Genomic DNA, 21,125 nt, shown 5'->3' on the forward strand with positions numbered 1-21,125 from the left:
ATTGCATTGTCAAGGCCAGGGGCCAGGACAACTGTGCCAGAACAGCCAGCACACATAGGGACAGGACTCAGAGCACTGGGCGACTGTACTAATTAACAAGGTTCAGGACAGTGAGGGGAACTGTCCTAACCAACAGTGTTCAGAACAGTGGGAGATCATACTAACCGGCAGGGTTCAGGACAGTGGTGGGAACTGTAATAATTGACACCATTCAGGACAGTGGGGCAGTGCTGTACCAACCTTTTTGTCATATTTGCACTGTCGAACTCTCTGGATTGTGTCTCGTCTCCTGTCATCGTCAATCTGGTGGAGAAAAGAACCATTGCTTCAGGACTTTATATCCATCCTTTCCACTGCCAGAGATGAGAGACGCTCTCCCATGGAGTGTGCCTGCTGGGTGTTCAACACTGTGCTGGCCAGGTCCCCTGACACACTCTATGGGTGTACCTGTTGCTCCTCCTGATCAGCTTGTCTTCTCTCCAGGTGTCTACCACCTCATGTTCTGGGATTTCCTCCCTCCCTCTCACGGCTCTATTAGTACCAAGAATTCTGTTGGCTTCCTGCTCCTCTGATTCTCCTACTGCTGGGAATCTTGGCCTATGGCATCTCCTGGCAGATGCTCTTAAAAGGAGGTTACAAAAGCTTGGTGCTTTTGAGTTTAATTTTACATCTAAAGGCCCAGTCGAGATGCAAATCAGATGATGGGACCAGGTGTTCATTAATCCTGGCTTTGTGTTAGAAGTGTCAGATCAGCTGATTTCTCAAAAAGAAACCTGAAATACAGATTTTTATATGCTAGTCCATGATTTTACACGGTGGCGATTGAGTTTAAAAATCTCAGCACAGAACAACACACAGATGTATGTAAATACACACACACAAGCATGTGTACACATGTGCACTTACAGGCTAGGTTTTGCTCCTGGTTTTCCTGACACTGACTTCTGGTCTAAACACGGAAAAAACTTACCGACTAGTTTTATCTTTAAATTTGTGTCTCATAAAAACTTGGGGTGCTGTACTGGCTAATTTTATATCAACCCACTTGAGGTAACCCCAGTTGAGAAAATGCCACCATAAGATCTGGCTCTAGGCAGACCTGTAGTGTATTTTCTTAATTAGTGATTGATGGGGGAGGGCCCAGCTTATTGTGGGTGGGGCCACCCCTGGGCTATGGTCCTGGGTCCTATAAGCAAGCAGGCTGAGCAAGCCATAAAGAGCAAGCAAATAAGGAGCAGCCCTCCACGGCCTCTGCATCAGCTCCTGCCTCCAGGTTCCTGCCTTGCTTGAGTTCCTGTCTTCCTTCAACGATGTGGAAGCACAAACCAAATAAATCCTTTTCTCCCCGAGTTGCTTTGGTCATGGTGCTTCATCACAACAACAGAAACCTAGACTAAAACAGAAACCAGTACCAGGAGTAGTTACATTGTCATGACAGACCTAACCGTGTTGTTTTGGGGAAGATTGTGGGAGGACTTTGGAACTTTGGACCAGAAAAGCCATTGAGTGTTCAAAGCTTGGTGAGCTATTGTGTGTGCGTGGGAGATAAGAATGTTGAGAGAAATGCAGCTGAAGGAGGCCTCGCTGGTGAAATCTCAGAGGAAAGTTTTTAGAATGACTTAAAGACTCTATTGGGGCCATTTACTATTTGGAGTTAAGAATCTGTGGTTCTCTGACAAATACAGAGGTGGATGCTTGTAGCCAACCAAGGGTCTGAGCATGGGGTCCCCAGTGGAGGAGTTAGAGAAAGGAATGAAGGAGCTGAAGGGGTTTGCAACCCCATAGGAAGAACAACAATATCAACCAAGCAGACCCCCCCCCCCAGAGCTCCCAGGGACTAAACCGCCAACCAAAGAGTACACATGGAGGGACCCATGGCTCCAGATACATATGCAGCAAAGGATGGCCTTGTCAGACATCAGTGGGAGGAGAGGCCGTTGGTCCTGTGAAGGCTCGATGCCCCAGTGTAGGGGAAGGTCAGGACGGGGAAGCAGGAGTGGGTAGATGGGTGGGGAACACCCTCATAGAAGCAGGGGAAGAGTGCATGGGATAGGGGGGTTTTGGAGGGGAAACCAAGAAAGGGGATAACATTTGAAATAAAGAAAATGTCTAATAAAAAATTAAAAAGAAAAAAACCCACTATGGTTCTGTCTATCTGGTACTGAAGAATCAGCTGTGATTAACAAGAGACCAGAATCGCTGATGTGAAACCCTTGCTTTACTGGGACCATTTATGCTGGTCAGCTGGAGCTGAGAAGTTAGCAGTGACTAAAAAGAGACCAGCATCGCTGAAGTGAGATCTTCTGGGAAGTGTTTCCTCAGAGTCTGTACACAGAAGCTGTGTCCTAGAGGTGACCAAGGTTGTTCCTTGTGCTGGCAGCCAAACTTGACAATTTAAGAGTCAGGTGGGTTGTACTGGCTTTGAAGATGTGAAGGGGTCATGGAAACAACTGAGGCTTGGTGCTACATGGCAGGCAGGAGTCCCTGAACCGAGCTCAGGAGATGCTATTGGTAAGAATTCAGCCAGGGTGCAACCAGAGATCTCAGCATTTGGGGGATGCCAGTACTATGAGATGACCAAGAACTGCAGTAGGGGTGAGGTGGAACCAGCCAGAGCTTAGAAGACAAGCTTTGTGTGCTGCAGAAAGTGGAGCCAGAGAGGTAGCCCAAGCCTGAGTGAATCTGAGACATTGAGTTCCTTACGCTGTTGTGGTATGACTTTGCTTTATTTCGATTGTGACGGTGCCCTGGTGTTTCCCTCTTGAAGTAAGAAAGCACTTAATTTATTCTTGATTTTACAGGAGCTCATAGTTGAGAAACTTTTAACTTAGAGAGAGAGAGAGAGAGAGAGAGAGAGAGAGAGAGAGAGAGAGAGAGAGATTGGAGTTTTTTTAGAGACTGGATTTAAAAAGATACTAGATATTTTAAAAAAGAGAACTTTCAATGTATTTAAATGTTTTAAGGCTGTGGGACTTAAGCTTGTAAAATGTTTTATATTGTGATGTTGAGATTAATGTGTGACCTTGGGGATGATCAGGAAAGGAAAGGTTATGGTTTTAACAGTGATGTGTATATGTGTCAAGTTGACAAAGGGTCAGTTGTGTTGGCTGGTTTTATGTCATCTGGACACACACTATAGTCATCTGAGAGGTGGGAGCCCAGCTGAGAAAATGGCTCCATTTTCCTTCCTCCTACATTGCTAGTTGGAGGGTGAGAAGGCAGAGTTTAGGACTCCTTTGAGCAGGAGGCCATTGACACTACACCTCTTTACAAGTTTCATGTTTCCTTTAGGGGTGGGGTGGGAGGGCAGTTGCAAAAGCAAATTGAGATCGCTGGTTAAATGTCACCTTTTGGAGGGGCTGGGTCCTGTGTATGTGCATTTTCCAACTTTAGGCAGCCTGTAGGGCATTTTCTTTATTAGTGATTGAGGCAGGGAGGGCTCAGCCTATTGTGGGTGGGGACACCCCTGGACTGTGGTCCTGGGTTCTATGAGACTGAGCATGACAGTGAGAGCAAGCCAGTGAGCAGCACCCCTCCATGGTCTACATCAGCTCCTGCCTCCTGGCTCCTGCCCTGTTTGAATTCCTGTCTTGACTTCCTTCAATGATGAAGAGTGACGTGAAGCACAGCCAGATAAATCCTTTTCTCCCCAAATTGCCTGTGGTCATGGTGTTTCATCACAGAAGTAGTAACCCTAACTAGGACAGGTATGTTATTATCCTAAATTTATGAGGCCGTCCTTAAATGTAACAGAAATAGCTTGATCAGCTTCCAAGAGTGATGACTGGCACACTACCTACCCATTAAGGAAAAAAAAAATGCTTAAATGGGCCAAGGTCCGCATAGAAAATCCTTATTCAAATAACAAAGTTTATAAGTTGAATTTTGGGAAAAGGCTCCAGAATCCACTCAGGGACTCATTGGTATGAGGTTTTTAGCATGCACATGCACAGAAGAAGCCAGCCTCTCTAAGACGTAACTTTTAACCTTATAGTCTCAGATTGTCTTTCCAGAGCACAAAAGCTGTCCATCCCCAAAGGAGACATGAGATTTAAGAGGCCTGGTATCCAGGGACACCTGGTCAAAAGAATCCTAAAGGTTACCGTTTTATCATCCAACTAGCAAACAGCCTCTCTTCTCTCTATATATAGTCTCCTGATAAAACCCATAAGCAGGCAGATTTGGTTATTTCCTGGACTCCTTGCCAGTCAGCTGTATGTAATAAAGTCTTTTGTTTTCGAAATATCTTGGTGCTACAATAGTAACCCTTGCTTATTGGTATTGGTAGTTGTGGCTTCCTCCTGCTGCTCTTCTCTGATCTTCCTCCTCCTCTTCTTGCCCCTCTCCCTCTTCCTCCTTTCCCTCCTCCTCTTTCTTCCCTCCTCTTCTTCCTCTCCCTCCTCCTCTCCCTCCTCCTCTTCCTCCTCTTCCTCCACCTCCTCCTGTCTCCCCCTCTTCTCCCGCTCCTTGGCTCTTTCTCTCCCCCTGCTCCTCCTTTCCTTATTTCCCTCTTCTTCATCTTCTTCCTCCTTTCTATTTTATAAATGCATTATAGGAGGGTTAAATGATCGTAAATGTCACCTAATAAATTAACGTGTCTAAGGGTTTTCTTATGTGTGGATCAACTCAGTAGTTTAAGCAAGTTTAGCCTTTGGGAATCCAGTTGTTTGTGGTCATTTACTCTACTGCAAAATCCGGGAGATGACTTTCATTCTGACACTTGCCAGAGATAGACCAGTCTTTTTGAGTAGAATCTTTACGTGTGAGGTCTGGAAGTCTAGAGGAGGGCTGCTGGAGCGTGGAGCTATCATGTACAGCTGTGAGCAGGTCCAAGCCACTGAAAGTCAGCATACAGGATGAGGGGGTGGAACACCCATAGAGCTTGGTACAACTTCCTGTTCCCTCTGTCTCTCTGCTTCCTGTGTGGTGAAATGTGATCACATGGCTGGCAGAGAAACTCCAAAGTGTAACTGATTTACTTCTGCCTGTCAGCTCTTCCCTGACCTGAGAGACTTTATGAACTCCACTGCGGTGCTTTAGTATAGAAATACTGATAATGCCGTGGTGGGAGTCAGTAAGACGTTCAAGTCTACGATTAGTTTGGGTTCAAACTGTAGTCATTTCTGGAATTCCAGTCCTGATGGGCTCAGGAGAAGATGAAGCAAAGTAATAATACACTTGGTACATCAGTTCTCAGTAAGTGAGAACTTATTACTATTTATCAATCTATCTATCATCTAATCTTTTTATCTACTTATGTCTATCATCTAAATCATCTATCATCTATTTATCTGTCTACCATCTATCAATCATCTGTCTCATCTCATCTATCTTTCTGTCTATCTATTATCTATCTGTCATCTATCATTTGTCTATCATCTATATATTTGTCTATCCATCCATCCATCCATCCATCCATCCATCTATCATCTATCTATCTATCATCTATTTATCATCTATCTTTCATCTATCTATAATCTATCTATCATCTATCTATCTATCTATCTATCTATCATCTATCTATCTATCTATCTATCTATCTATCTATCTATCTATTTATTTATCATTTATCATGCCTTACTATCTCTGTGTGACCCTACACAGCTTCTTAAAACTTTGTCTTTTAGTATAATCCTCAAAGGCAGGATGATTAAGCTGAATTAAATAGCTTTTCATGGGGAGTCTGCATTGCTGGCTGCAGAAAACGTGGGTGAGTGGTTCATGTTGGCTACTGACGACATTTCCCAACCAAGGGAAACTTCTAGACAAATCTTAGCAGAGGCTTCTTCAGCAATGACCAAAATTTATGGCAGTGATTTAGCCTGAATCGATGAGTCCTGAGGGTGAGAGAAGCCAGTAGGTATTTCTCTTCCGAGTCAGAAGCCAAGAATGACTGACATACCATTGTGGTTTGAGGGTGAAATGCCTTCCAGGGGCTCATGTGTTTGAATACTTAGTGCCCAGCTGGTGGTACAGATCTGGGATGTCCTAGAACCTTTAAGAGGTGGCACTTAGCTAGAGGAGGTGGGTCATTGGGAGGACAGGCGTGGGACAAACCTAATGGATTAGTGCTTGGAAGGCATCCTGCTTGACTGCCTTCTCTCTCCTGATCCACCGAGGTGGGAGCAAGCCATGCAGTGAACTGCTACTGTCACCTGCAGAAGTGGTCCTAAAGCCATGAACCAAAAGGAGTCCTTCCCTGTAAGCTGCAAACATCTCAATCTTAGATTTGGAATGAATAAAACTGTCCATGCTTGGGACATTTGCAACCATGATACCAGTCTTGTCGGACAGCCATCAACAGGTGGCACGAGCTCGCCTCACCTTCAGGCTGACGTGGTTGGTCTCGTTGGTCTCCAGGGGAAAGATATTTTCAGAAGGAATGTGGGACCATTTCTTCTGTCGAAGTTCGTGATCTCTTCTGTATTTTCTGTAACAGGAATAGAACCAACAGGAGGTGTTTATAAACATCTGTTCCAGCTGAGTCCCAGACACTAGGACCTTGATCCTGCTGTCCCCAGGGCCAGCAGACACTGAGGTGTGGCTCTGTGCTCCCCCAACTGCTAAGGGGACAGCTGCTGGCTTTCCTCTTCTCCATTTCGGTTTCCCAAGCCCTTTACTATGACAGTAATTCAGGATAATGAAGGCTCAGAACTGATGGCAAAAGGAACAAAAGAAATAAAAGCAAAATCAGAAGCCAACACAGGAGACCCTGACAGCCCTAAGAGGCAGAAAATGTACAATCTGAAACCACCACTGAGCTCACTGTATTCCTAAGTAACCCAGTCTCCTCCTCATGCTTTGCCTTTAAAATAAGGTTAAATCCTGAGTCAGGAGGATCAGGAGTTCAAGATCATCTTTGGCCACATAGCAAGTTCAAGGCCAGTCTGAGCTGTATGAGGCTCTATTTCAACATTGATCCCAACAAACAAAAGTAGAGTTTTCTAATTCCTTCCTTCAGGTACTACACATAATACCTTCTTGGGTTACAGGGAAGAAACACACTTTCAACTTTGAAACTTTGGAACTTACTTTTCCAAAGTGGTGGGCCAATTTCCCACCTTGAGAACCCCCATTTCCAATATTCTTGATATTTTTAATATGGTGGCTCACTGTTGCTTAATTTTATATTTGTTTGATTTCTATGGAGAGGATCTTTCCCAGTATGTACTGCATATATATATACATACACACATATATACATATGTGTATATATACATATATACGTATATATGTGTTATGTATATATGTACATGTATATGTGTATATATGTATATACAGTTATATAAAGTTTATGATTTTCTCAGCTTTATTATTTATCATTTTCTTTTATTATATTATATGAATTTTAATATCTGTGTGTATCAGTGTATGCGTGTGTGCGTGTGTGTATGTGTATGTATGTGTTGAGTGTGTGTATGTGTGAATGTGTGCTTGTGTGTGTGTGTGTGTGTGTGTGTGCTCCTGTGTGTGCTCCTGTGTGGTGAGTCTCGTCTTGTGTGCATGCATACACCACAGAGTGCTTCTGGAGATCAGAAGACCATCTTGGCTCCTCACCTTCCACTTGTCTGAGGCAGGAGTTTGCTTTGCTGTGCTCTCCAGGTTAGATGGCCTATGAGTGCCTGGCACTTCTTGTGTCTCCCATCTCGGTAAAAACGCTGGCGTGGCAGGTGCGCATAACCGTTCCTGGCTTTACGTGGGTTCTAGGAATCTGAGCTTACCGCCTCAAACCTGCACAATTGCAGTTGCCCACTGAGCCATCTCCCTAGCCCCTTATAGGAACTTGTTTATGAATTATGAAAACAAACCCCATCTCCCTCTGTGTAGCAAATACTTGTCCTGTGTCACTGTCTCCTTACTGTTGCTATATAGGAGGCTTTAATTTTATCCTGGCCTTGTGACCCATTTTTTTTTCTATGGCTCTTGTCTTGATCTTAACTCAGAACGCCTCCTGTCAAGCCCCCTGTGCTCATTTCTACATTTTGAAGCTTGTTTTTTACACGTAGGACCTTAACTCCTAAAACGCCACACAGAGTGGGCTGTATCCTTCTATGGTATTAGTAATTTTAATGTCATTTGGGATGGAAAGTCAACTGTCCCAATATCACTTCCTAGATGGCCTGCAAGTCCACCCCTGTCAAATCTGCACTCTTTTTTCTGTTGACCTACATGTCTGTCCCTGAATTTATCTTCACTTTTTTTGTTGTTATTAGATAAACCCTGACTTACAGTCTCAAGGTCACGTGCCATTGGTTTCTCAACGTTCCCTAAACAGAATGTTTAACTTTCTTCCTCTGCTTCCATCAAGCTCTGAATTTTCCTTTATTAAATATGTGTAAAATAGCACATCTCTGACCACCTTTTTTGACCCTAAACAGAGGCAGGAGGAATGAATAGTAAGTCATTAGAGGCTGCCAGGCCATGATGTCTGTGGTCCAGGAGACTTTTGGGGCTTAAAAGAGCTGTCATTTATCCTGGTTTAGGAAACATCATAAATCAATCCCTGTTTTACATGCATTGGTAGTTAGAAAAACTCATACACCTCATCTTTTCTATGGGGTCTTCTTATCAAGACTGGCCATTAGGAATCCCTGCCTCTGTTTCCAGGCCTAGAGACAACCAGAGCTATCTCCTATGTCCCCCATGGAAAGTTGATCAACCCATCCGGCCTTAATCTTCAGAGAGATTAAATGGTCATACTGTAGACAGCCTCCTGGATTCTGAGAAACACAACTTTAGGACATGAACTCTGCCTTCAGAGCAAAGAAATCTACCCTTCCACCAGAGAAAACGGGCTATGGGCTGGGGGACACTTACACATGAGAAAGTGTAGTGATACTCTTACCAAAGTGTGTGACACACACAGATAATTGTCACTTGACTTGGGGCATCCTGATATCACACCGAGAAAAAATATTCTGTGTTTAGTGTGCACAGGCAGAGGCTAGGATGCTTACAGAGTCATCGAATATTGAATAAGTCCTATGTCTCCAGCCAGCACAGCTATGGCAGGAAAAGCTTCACTCTGGTGCTCATCAGGCCGGAATTCTCGGCTCTTCTATCTCACTACCTGCTAAATCCAGTCTGTTGCCCTTTCCTAGTGCTCCGGACACTGGGAACAGGTGATTTCTTTGGTGTTATTGATTTTGTTTGTTTGTTTGAGACAGAGTCTTACTGTGTAATGCAAGCTGGCCTCAAACTCACATTCTTCCACCTCCGTCTGGGACTACAGGCACGGGTCACCGTATCTGGTGGCATGGGTGTTTTCTAAGCTTCTTCTTGAGTCCACACTATGCCGTATGATGATTCTGCAATCCCTCACAATATGCCAGTAGATCTCTGAAGATAGCTAGTTAGACACTGCTCATAATGTGGCTAACTGGACACAAGGCACGTTTGTGGTCGTTCCAACACTCAGCAGAGTGCGCCTGAGCACACAGCCTCACACGGGCAGAGCCCAGAGTTTCAATTTAAGTCCTGTGACTTGATGCCAGGGTTCTGATCTACACATACCGGCTTCTGCGTTTGACCTCGCGTTTGAAGTAGAATGCCTTCAAGATCCTAGGTCTGCCCTTTTCATCAAGCATTGCCAACGGACACCAGACTTGTCCCCTCTCCCTTCCCCATCTGGAGGGAAAGCCCGTGGGAAGGAGGTACCTCAGCACGAGGAGGGCGATCAGCAGCAGAACAATCACGATCCCTGTGAGCGTGAAGACTGCAATCATCAGGATTTGAGGACCTGTGCAAAGAAGGAAGGGGGACGCATGATGAGAACATAGCACAGACACATCCCAGAGAACCTGAGGACAGGAGAGGGATGAGCCCCTTTGAGAAACCTTAAGATTTAAATGAATCTTTCATTGGTAATATGTCTCCTGCATCTCCAGGCTCTGACGGAAGCTGCTGTGTGTGTCCAGGAAAAGTGGGTTCCTGTCAGCAATGCTTGTAGCAGCTTCTCTTTTCTTCTCCTCTTCTCTCTTCCTAAATAGCTCGGGGTTGTCTAAAACTTACGACCCCTCTGTGTGCTAGAACTATAGGTGCATGCCAATAGGCACAGCCACGTATCTCCTTATTTCTAACCAAAACCACTACTGTCATAGGAACATTAAGTGGTTTTGAACACATAATTTGAAGGGATATAAGCCTACCTAACATTCTCCAGACCTGCGTGTCTAAAGAGGTTCTATGCAGAAAGAAAGAGATGGCTACTTTTAAATGCAGGATGCATACTGTAAGAGAGCCAATTAGAATATTAAACCACAGTGCTGTAGACTGTTCCTCTCCAAGATTTCTATTATTGGGGGAAGACAATAACCTGATTGTGTTAGGGTGGATGAATCGTGTGTGTGTGTGTGTGTGTGTGTGTGTGTGTGTGTGCACGCGCGCGCGCATGCACATACTTTGCATAAATGTCTTAAGTTCACAGATTTTCAGAACAATAAGCGGAATCCAAGAAAATGGGAGCATAATTTGAGGATGCACTGGAGGGACGTCCAAGGGCACAGGGACAAGTTCAGTGTGAGAAGCTGCAGCAGTAAACCTTCGCAGGCTCGGTTGGCTCCCATGTGCCGCAGAGTCGTGTCGTCCTGTCCCGTCCCCCCCTGCCCCCCCCACCCCCCCACCCCCGCCCCCGCCCCCGGCAGGAAGTAAGCCGGTTCCAAAGGACTTAATGTGAGAGGCAAAATGTGTAAGGAGCCGGAAGACAATGGGAAAGAAGGCATGGTTTTTCTTATAGCAAGGAGAGAGGGAGAGAGCACATGAGAGAAGGGATGGGGGAGGAGAGAGAGAGAGAGAGAGAGAGAGAGAGAGAGAGAGAGAGAGAGAGAAAGAGAGAGATCAAATAGGGAAACTGTTCAAAGAAAAACAAAACTGGCAGTGGTGGCGCACGCCTTTAATCCCAGCACTTGGGAGGCAGAGGCAGGCAGATTTCTAAGTTCAAGGCCAGCCTGGTCTACAGAGTGAGTTCCAGGACAGCCAGGGCTACACAGAGAAACCCTGTCTCAGGAAAAAAAAAAAAAAAAGAAAGAAAGAAAGAAAGAAAAAGAAAAGAAAGAAAAACAAAACTGGAGATCACTTCTAAGTAATTAATAAAGTTACTCCAAGTAAAGAATAAGAGATTTCCCATTAAAGTTCCACCCCCCCCCCAACCCCAGTCTCTAACATGGCACCAGCACACAGGATCCTTGAGGGCACGGCCAGGTTGCCTACAGGCTTCACCCACCATGAGTAAATTATTGATTTTTAAATGGCTGAAAGTTTTGAATAAAAGTTTGCCCCCTTATTTTACTGAGACAAGAAAAAGATGCTCAAATATGGAAATATATTAAGAACCTCTTCTGCCGTAAAATTACCACACACCTTGTAATGCTTTTGTTTAATCATGCTATATCCTAAAAATGTCTCATTCGCTCTCTTCCTTCTTCCTCCCCTACCCCTGACCCTCTCTGTTGCCCCTCGTCCCTCGCTCCACCCCACCCGGCCCCGCCCCAAGCAGAAGCTTAGCATGCAATAAAACTGTAGCACATTTCCATGAGGGCTGCTTTTCGAGCTTTGCCCTGGGGTTGCTTATCACCTGGCTTTCTAAGTGACTTTGTTTCTTCTCTCATCTAGAAAGGAAAGAGCTCCCACCTCAGGACTCATGCCGTCATGACGTCATATCATGACATCATGTCATGACGTCATGACCACATTTCTTTTGATGGCTCCAGTACCTCACTGCGATCAGCACTTCCACCATGCCCACCACCATCACACACTGTTACGACAGCACACCCCTAGCCCCAGACAAGGAGAAAGTCTGTAGGAAAAAAATATATATATATACAACCCCACAGTGTGGAGTCACGCACCTTCATGCCAGAGCATGAGTTTGAGCGACTCAGGTCGTTTCAGTCCCTACCTATCTACATAATGAGCACCTCCCTGTTCTAGACATAATGACCATAATTAGATATTTAAACACTCTATTTAAATGAAATAGGTTCATTGTTATTGAGACAGGGTCATACTCTGTAGTCCAGGCTGGTCTGGAACTCATTTTGTGGCCTAGGATTGTCTCAACTCACGGTAATCTTCTCCCTTCGGTATTTCAAATGCTGTGATTACAGATGTGAGCCATCTGGCTAAAGGCAGTTGTTTAAAATTCAACCGCATTTTCAGTCTGTTTCTTGGTTAAGTCGGGGTCACGCTACTTCTAAGGCAAACCTTCTGCTGCCCTCTAGTGGCTGTTCTGGTTATTGCATTCTGGAGGCTTCTCGAAGAATGTACAGTGAATGTTGGTGATATCTAAGCCATAGGACAGTAGGGCTGAAGGGAACTCGTTAAACATGCTGCTTTGCTAGAGGAAGAAGCTTTTCATTGTAGAATCAAAACAAATGGACCCACATTAACGCAATTGTCTTTGCCTATGCTATCCTGGACGTGCCACTTTCATCTGAATTAACGATATTAGGGCTGGGTCCAGAGAATACTGTTATTTATAAATATATACATATATATGTTCATATATATGCACATATAATATAACATAATATAAATTAAATATAAATTATATATTGAATACATTGAATATATTGAATAATTGAATACATATTCAATTATTCCAGTGCACTGTTTCAGCAACAGATACCAGTGACTATTAGACCCAACACTTGTGCAGTATGTGGTATAAAAGACACATGAGCAAGCAAATGTGGTGTGAGTACCATGCAGGGGTCACACAGGGCAAGAGTCAGACTGATCGTTTCTTTCAATTAGCAATAATTGCTCCTCAGATAAACCTCATTGACTACGATACTGCCACTGCACCAAGCTCAGACTGATCATTTCTTGGGATGCTGAGAAAAGCTGAGGAAAGGTGAGATCCAGTTAAGTTTTGAAAGCCTGTCTGGAGGTCTTGTTGCTGGAGGCTGGAGGGGGCTAGCAGGCAAACATGGTGGCGGCAGGTCTTGTCCTCCTGCTCTTGCTCTCTCTCTCTCTCTCTCTCTCTCTCTCTCTCTCTCTCTCTCCTCTCCCTCTCCCCTCCTCCCTCTCCCTCTCCCTCTCCCTCTCCCTCTCCCTCTCCCTCTCCCTCTCCCTCTCCCTCTCCCTCTCCCTCTCCCTCTCCCTCTCCCTCTCCCTCTCCCTCTCCCTCTCCCTCTCCCTTCCCCTCCTCCTCTCCCTCCCTCTTCCTACCTCTCTCAACCATTAGATTACATCCCCAAAGCTAGCCACCAAGGTCAATTCCCTTATTTGGCCACTTCCTTATGCCTGGCTCATTCCTGAGGCCCAACGAGTAAAGCATCAAGGTCCAGCAATCAAAATTTATCATTTAGCTACCCTAATTAACATGACCAGTCAGAACCTACCAACCCATACTAACACCGACCTCTCCCTTTTCCCTCTTAAAATTAACATCTACAAAACTGTTTGCTGCTGTTTCTGTCAGATTCAGATTCAGCCCCCCCCCCCCAATCTCTTTGCCTTGTTTAATAAAGGATCTCTTTGCACTTGGAAATTGATGTTTGAGTGTGGTCTCTGTTTAATGCGGGGTCCACAGGGGAGCACCCCGTGCTGTGAGGGTCCCTTCAAAGGAAGTGCCCTCTGTGAGGGAAGGCTGTCCTCTTCAGCAGAGTCAAGTTGAGACAGGAAGTGGATGCCTACCCGAGCCAGATCAGCCTAGCCTATACTGCTCATCAAGGGGAAGACAGATGTGGCCTGGGGACCTCTGGAGAGTCTCCTGTCTTTCTCCGCCTTACATCTTTCCATGAGAGTAGTGTAGATTTACTGATTCATTGGCACAACAGGGTTCGGAGAACCCTAACTCTGATCCTTTCATTTAAGTTGCACACACACTACTCTCTGTTCCACATCCCAGCCCTCAGGTAAATCAGGGGGATGGATGTTTGCCAGTTTCTAGTCAGAAGGCACAGCGCAGAGGATAATAAGGTGGCATGAAGTTGCAGGGCTCTGAAGTAGGAGGAGCTGAGAGCAAGAGGAAGTGACAGGGAGGAAGGAGGATTGTGGGTAGAGTCAGTGTTGGAGGCGGTAGTGGTGTCGCTGGCATGCGTTCTCACTCTGCCACAGTGTGACTTTGCTGGAAGGTGGAGACAGAAACATAAATTTATTACAAACAAACCTAAGGTACCTAAGAGCTATAGTCATGGCAAGAATTTAGCTTTAAAAATTCCCTAAAGAATAAGCAGAGAGGGTCTGGAAAGATGGCTCAGCGGTTAAGAGCATGGACTGCTCTTCCAGAGGTCCTGAGTTCAATTCCCAGCAACCACATGACAGCTCACAACCATCTGTAATTGGATGCAATGCCTTCTTCTGGTCTGTCTGAAGACAGGACAGTGTACAGTGCACTCATATAAATAAAATAAATAACTCTTAAAAATATTTATATAAAAAAGAATAAGTAGAAATGGAGAAACCTGGAGAAAAAACATATCGCTTCTACTTCTTCCCCACCCCTCTCTGTTCATGTGCAGGCCAGAGGTCAGCATGGGGTGTCTTTCTCCATCACCTGACACTGGCTGGATGCTCTGGGTCATGGGTACAAACCTTTTCTTTCTTTCTTTCTTTCTTTCTTTCTTTCTTTCTTTCTTTCTTTTTGAAGTGAGTACTCTGTGTGTGTGTGTGTGTGTGTGTGCGCGTGTGCGTGTGTGTGTGTGTGTGTGTGTGTGTGTGTGTGTAAACTCAGGTCCTGAGCAAGCACTCAGCCCACTAGCCCTTGAGGGTTGGGGGGTGGCAAGCAGAGGGAGGGAGAAAAGGAGGGGATGAGAAAGGGAGAAGGAGGGGTGATTGAGACAGACAGAGACATGGGGACAGAGAGACAGAGAGTGATGAAATGTTGGTTTGAAGCTCAGAAGTATGAAGACTGCTCCGGGGATAATAAGTGGAAAACTCAAAAAGAACTATAAGCCTGCAGTTACCTCTGGGCCATCTTTTGTTTGGTAGGATGGGCTCCCTACCAGGACTTCCCTGACGGCTTTAAATCAATCATTTTCCTCCCAGGAGAATTCACAGAGCAAAAGAAATGTAGAAAGAGTTACAGTTTTAACACAAGCAAGCCCACGGGATCAGGGATACTCCCTTAAAAACAGATCAGACTTCAGTTCCTGGTCACAGAACACTGTCAGAATAGAGGCATTTCTAGCTGGTAGTTTTTAGTACTTTGAAAAGTGATAAGTGAATACAGACATTGTGAAAAAGATTCAAAGTTCAGATGTAAAAGGGGAAAAAAAAAAACCCTTCCATGATCTTACTATCAGTGATAGCTAGTATTAAATCTGTGTGTGTTCTTTTTCAGTTTTATTTCTAAAGGCTAGCGTATATTAGATAAAGAGCTGTGCTTCTCCATCCTTCAGGGTTATGATTACTTTCCTACCATTTAAAATTGTTTGGAAAGAATGAATTTCAGTTGATTGTATGCTGTTGAATTAGGAGTACACCAAAGTTTTCTAGAACCCCATTAATGGCATTTTCACATCTTTTGATGTCTGTCCAATGTTAAGATTTTTGTCTTAAAGATGATAGATTAGTAATATGGAACTAGTAATGTTACATTAAGCACTGGCAGACACAGACAGAATATGCTATGAATTTTATGGTCCATGGATCCTCACCCCCAGCCCCCTGCTGAAGGGCAGGGTTAAGGCTGTACAGTCTCACTGCATCCTGCACACATGAAGGCCAAGCCATGTTAAGGCTTTTAGTACCTCATCTATGGGTGTCCCCATCATTGTTGCCGAAGTTATGTCCTGTGAAGAAATGGAGGAGACTTTTGGGGCCACAATTATCAACTATCTCTCACCCTGATATAGCAAATATTCTTTGCTTAAAATATTGCATCTGCAGATAGCCTTACATGATTACTTGGTTTTCAAAACATCAGAAATCTACAGAATTGATGTTACAAATATTTCTGTATTAATGTTCATTTTGATTAGAGACCTGTCTGCTCCTGACAACTTCCTGTCTTGGATTCTAAGATGAAATAGAGCATCTTTGAAGTTATTCCAATTGTGGTGAGACAGCCACTAGGCAAGAATTGCCTCTTTCCATCTACAGACAAATTACTGTCCAGAAAAGGACACACTTGCAGAATAGTCGACTGTTTATATCTGCCAAGACAGAGTAATCAGCCCTTAATAATTCTGCATCACTAGGTCTGTCAGATGATCCTGGGCCAGAAAGCTGAAGATCAGATGCTCCAATGTTTTGTAGTATAGGGACTATCCAGGTGTTCAGCGGTCTCTATAAATTGGCTATGTTTTAGAAGCTATGCTTTGTGCTTCCCATAATCTCAGTTAACTCAGTCATTCTGGATTTCTGATGGGGTTGAAAACTTATAGTCTCATAGCCAATCCTTGCTATTTACTTTCAGAGAAAAGATTTGAGAGGATGGTTTTCAGCTGACATTCATTCTAAAGCCAAGAAAAAAAAAAGCCAGGTTCAGAACTAAGTCTTTTATTTAGGAGAGATGACAGAGGTTCTGCTTAGTCAACAAAATGATGGACTGGGTATTAGGTCTATCTTGCAACTTACTGACATAAATTAGTATGGTTATGCTGTAACTGTATTTTGAGGAAAAGTTTATTTTAACAGGAAGGGTGATATGTAGGAGGAGCTAAGGTGGGAGGAGTAAGGAGAGGAGGAGTAAGGAGAAGGAGTGGAGGAGCTAGGTGATGAGACAGAAAGGGGGGGGCAGACATGGAGGCGGATGTTCACATGTCTCCGACAGTCAAAGATAGTTGATATATCTAGACTGGGTATTAGGTTACACTTCTGATTGATATTGAGCATTACCAAACTTATAAAGCCTTTGGTTGACATTTAAAAAATTGTATAAAAGCAAAAAGGAGAAGGGGATATGGGATAGGGGTTTTCTAGGGAGGGGAAATGGGGAAAGGGGATGGCATCTGAAATGTAAATAAAATATCCAATAAAAAATAAATTAAAAAATATTGCATCTGTTGCAAGTAACAGAATGTTACTTGTACACATTGTAACAGAATGTTGCAAGTACACATTTCTATGTTTATTTATTTTTTTTGCTGATTTTCTGACCTTGTTTTCTAAGGATCCTGCTTATATGGAAACCATCTTTAAAATGGGGTTCGAATGTGGATGAGTCTGACCAGAACTCACTGGGCTTGTAAAACCCACAGTCACAAGCCCAGAAAGTCTAGGCAAGATGAAATGAAAAGAAAAACAAGCTAACTGCCTGTAGCTTACCATACTGGGGAAAGAGAACTCAGTAAGAATGTCTTACCCAGCCCAGGGACATCATTAGGGAGCCTGTGGTTCTTCCAGATGAAGTTGGGGTGCGTAGCCACTGGAATTGTCTTGTTCTTGTGGGTGTCATATGCCATAAGAACCTCATACTGTGTTGGGGCCATAAACGAAGCAGAAGAAAAGAAAATCATGAGAACATTTTAGACCAATTTGTAATGAGGCTGACTGTGTGTGTGGCTTTGTGGACATGACCTGGACATTATAGGTCAGTTTGACCTTAATTTCTTAATCCTCCTGCCTCAGCTTCCCAAATTTTGGGATTACAAATATGAGCCATCCTTACAAGTTACTAATTAGGCCTCTATGATTAAAGCCCCATTTGAAGTCATCTGCTAATGGAAACATTATTACTGGCTATTGTAGCAACTTATTTTCCCTGCAAGTTGGGAGGAGCTAAGGTGGGAGGAGTAAGGAGAGGAAGAGGAGAAGGAAGAGGAGGAGAAAAGGGAGAGAGATGTAGGCGCCATGGATGACCATGCATGTATCAAGAGCAGTCCTGGGTAACAACTTACATCTAGGTTAGTTGATTGGTTAACACCTCCAATTGTGTGGGCATCTTCTTTATTGAGCATTATCAAACTTATAAAGCCTTTGGATAATCTAAGCATTAGAGCCTCATTTATACTGGGTACCACATAGATGGCGGGATGGTCTGGGCCCAGCCCAGCCTTGTGGAGACAGCGTGGAAGATTGGCAGAGTCATCTCCCATGCTGGTGTCTCGTGGGTGGCAGGGCCGGTGTCTCTGGCCACTTGAGCCAGCGTCCTGAGCCTGAGCTGCTCGTGACCTCAGGCTTAGGCTAGTCGGGAAGATGGTGGCTGACTGAGTGCAAAGCAAGATTGGGTGCCACCATTTTAAATATCTCCCTCAACAGTCTATCCTTGAATTACTGCTGCAGGTATCGACAATGCTGTGTGAGATATGTTTCAAACATGGCTGCCTTCTACAGTCACTGTTCCTCCCTCAAAATATTTTCCATAGGAAATTTACATTTAGAGAACCCGAGTCTGAAGAACGGAACCTATAATTATATATACGGAAGGGCAAAATTAGCCTGTATGCTGGGGTGTGGCATATTGACCCTCTACTGACACCTATCCTGAATATGGACTACTATTCTGAGAGCCCTGATGTTTTGAGAGTTAATCCCTGGCTTCTCCCTGATATACACACTATGTACTGTGGTTGGATGCAGGCAAACGCTGAGGAGTTTGACCACATTTGCTTTGGGAGACCTGTGTAGGGAACAGCGCTCATGTGAAGAGCAGACGTGTGGGTGAGGAAACATCTCTCTCATGAGCCTTTGCATCTCTTCCAAGGACAGTAGGGGCTTCATCTCTTTGGATGAAAATGTGGGGTTTTTTGGTGTGGTTCCTGTTAGTGACTGAAGCATTTAGGGATTTAGGGACTCAAAATTTTTCCATGGCATGTATGCCAACTATATATTCCTTTTAATGTTTCTCTTTCCTTCTTTTCTTTCTTTCTTTCTTTCTTTCTTTCTTTCTTTCTTTCTTTCTTTCTTTCTTTCTTTCTCTCTATTTAGGAGGTGGGTATATGTATCATGCATGTGGAGGTCAGGGGACGGATGATTTTTCAGGAGCCCAGTCTCTCCTTCCACCATGTGTGTGAGTCTCAGGGATCAAATCAGACTGTCTGGTTTAGAGTCAAGCACCCGTACCCACTGAGCCATCTCGCTGGTCCCCAGATATAGTATTTCATTAAAGGTTCAATATAGTAACAAAAACGATGGATTCTCTGAAACGCTGCCTCAAATTTCTGGTGTCACTTTCTCAGGATGAACATCTTCTCTGTAATTTTTACATTTGCCATTGTAGGCATCTCTCAAAAAGTAAGGTAAATATGTATAGACGTGTGTGTGTGTGTGTGTGTGTGTGTGTGTGTAAGCTTATCCTAATGTCCACTCTAGAACATTCACAAATGATAGATGTCCACTTTTTTTTTTTTTCAGGACCTGACCTCTTGTAGGAAGAAGGTGTTTACTGCTCACTTGGCTGAAACAGCGGCTTTCACCATTTAGAGGGACACGGCTTTAGAAAGCATAAAGGAAGCCGTTGCACTTTTGAATTCTGTGCTGCTCAGCCATGAACTCCACACCAGACAGGAAGCTTCTTGTGGGAGATGTGGTGAGAGGAGTAGGACCCCTCCCCTCTTTCAAGGCCTCTGTTTCAGTCAGGGTAACTACTGCTGCAATAATACACTGTGAGCAAGGCAACTCCGGGAGGAAAGGGTTTATTTGGCTTACGCTTCATCGTCATGGTTCATCATCAGAGGAAGTCGGGGCATGAACTACAACTGAGAAGGAACTTGGAGGCAGAACTTGGAGGCAGAAACTGAGGCAGAGGCCATGGAGGGGTGCTGCTTACTAGCGTGTTCTCCATGGCTTGCTCAGCCTGCTTTCTTATAGAACCCTGGGCCAGAATGTCCAGGGCTAGTCCCATTCACGGTGGGCTGGGCCCTTCTCCCTCAATCACCAATTTAAAAAAAATGTTCTACAGGCTTGCTACAACCTCTTAATTGAGATTCCCTCTTCTCCGATGACCATAGCTTGTGTCAAGTTGACATGAAGCCAGCCATCACAAGCTCTTACATAAAAATGAAGTGGTACCAGGGATGGGGTATTGCTGTGATAGGCCTGACCATGCTTTTGTCTGGAAGAGTGTGGATTTGGAGATTTTGAATTTGGAAAGCAGTGGAATGCTTTAAATGGGGCTTAATGGGCCATCCTAGTAGGAACATGAAAGACTTCGTTGTTGAGAGTGATTTGAACTGTGCAGACCTGGTCCAAGAGAGTTCAATGGAGAAGAATGTCAGTATGTGGCCTAGAGACTGTTTGTGTAGTGTTTTGGTGAAGATTGCGGCTGCTTTTTGCCCTTGTTTGAAGAGTCTACCTGAGTCTAAGGTAAGGAGACTTATATTAATTACATTGACAAAGGAAGTCTCAAAAACCCCATAGAGACTTTGTTCTTTGGTTAAATCTCATGAAGTTTTGAACAAGCATAGAAAGCTTAGAAAAGGAAAAATACAAAATATATGGTTAAAGTATTAAAGGGGTACAAGGAAGTGAAATGGAACTGAATCCTATGATCTAGGAGATAACAGATTAAGGAATTTGGGGTTAACATCCCATCCAGCTAAGTTTAGATCCAGGCATGGTGGTACACAGAAGACAAAGCCAAACAGATCTCTGAATTTAAGGTTAGCCTGGGACAAAGTGGGTGAAGAACAGCTTAAATCCAGGCATAGCGGTACACACCTTTAATCCCAGCATTACAGGAGACAGAGCCATGCAGATCTCTGAGATCAAGGTCAATCTACAGAGCAAGTTCCAGGACAGCCAAGCTTAGGCAGTGATGGAGTTGGAAAACAGAATGTTGGTAATAGAGTAAGGGAGGCCATGTTCCAGCCCCAGCAAGCAGCAGAACATGGCAGCTTTGGCCATGTGGCTCTGCCTTTAGAGTAAAAAACAGAAGAGACTACTGGGACAATTGATGCTGGTTAGCTGGAGCTAAGAAATTAGCAAGTGATTAAGGCGAGACCAGAATCACCGAGGTGAAATCTTCTGGAAAGTGTTTTCTGGGAACACAAAGAAGCTGTGTTCCAGAAATAGCCAAGGTTGGAACTCATGCTGCAGCTGGACTTGGTAATGTGTAAGAGTCACCCAGGTGGTACTGGTTTTGAAGGCATGAAGGGGTCATGAAGAGCAGCTGAGGCTTGGCACTGTGAGAGGCCAGGGAAGGCCGTTGGTAAAGGTACAGCCTCAGTTGTAGTTAATGACCCAGGACTGAAGGGTCATGTAAAGGTTTTGAGGCTTGGCACCATGAAGAGAGC

The 21,125-nt window shown here is 44.3% G+C and overlaps 1 protein-coding gene and 1 pseudogene across 2 annotated transcripts in view; both read right to left on the reverse strand.

The window, feature by feature from the left end:
- Gucy2c (guanylate cyclase 2C) overlaps positions 1-21,125 on the reverse strand; it is an 80,293-nt gene that overhangs the window by 33,343 nt on the left and 25,825 nt on the right. For both annotated transcript variants that reach the window (XM_076940696.1, XM_034511990.2), the window contains exons 10-13: positions 17,255-17,366; positions 9,658-9,739; positions 6,325-6,430; positions 241-303 (exon numbers count right to left, since the gene is read on the reverse strand). In XM_076940696.1, the coding sequence (XP_076796811.1) occupies positions 241-303; positions 6,325-6,430; positions 9,658-9,739; positions 17,255-17,366 (363 nt within the window). The remainder of the gene's footprint in view (positions 1-240; positions 304-6,324; positions 6,431-9,657; positions 9,740-17,254; positions 17,367-21,125) is intronic.
- On the reverse strand, positions 12,745-12,813 carry LOC117715896 (U4 spliceosomal RNA; annotated as a pseudogene).

Source organism: Arvicanthis niloticus, chromosome 9, assembly GCF_011762505.2.
Source record: "Arvicanthis niloticus isolate mArvNil1 chromosome 9, mArvNil1.pat.X, whole genome shotgun sequence".
NCBI classification, from domain to species: Eukaryota; Metazoa; Chordata; class Mammalia; order Rodentia; family Muridae; genus Arvicanthis; species Arvicanthis niloticus.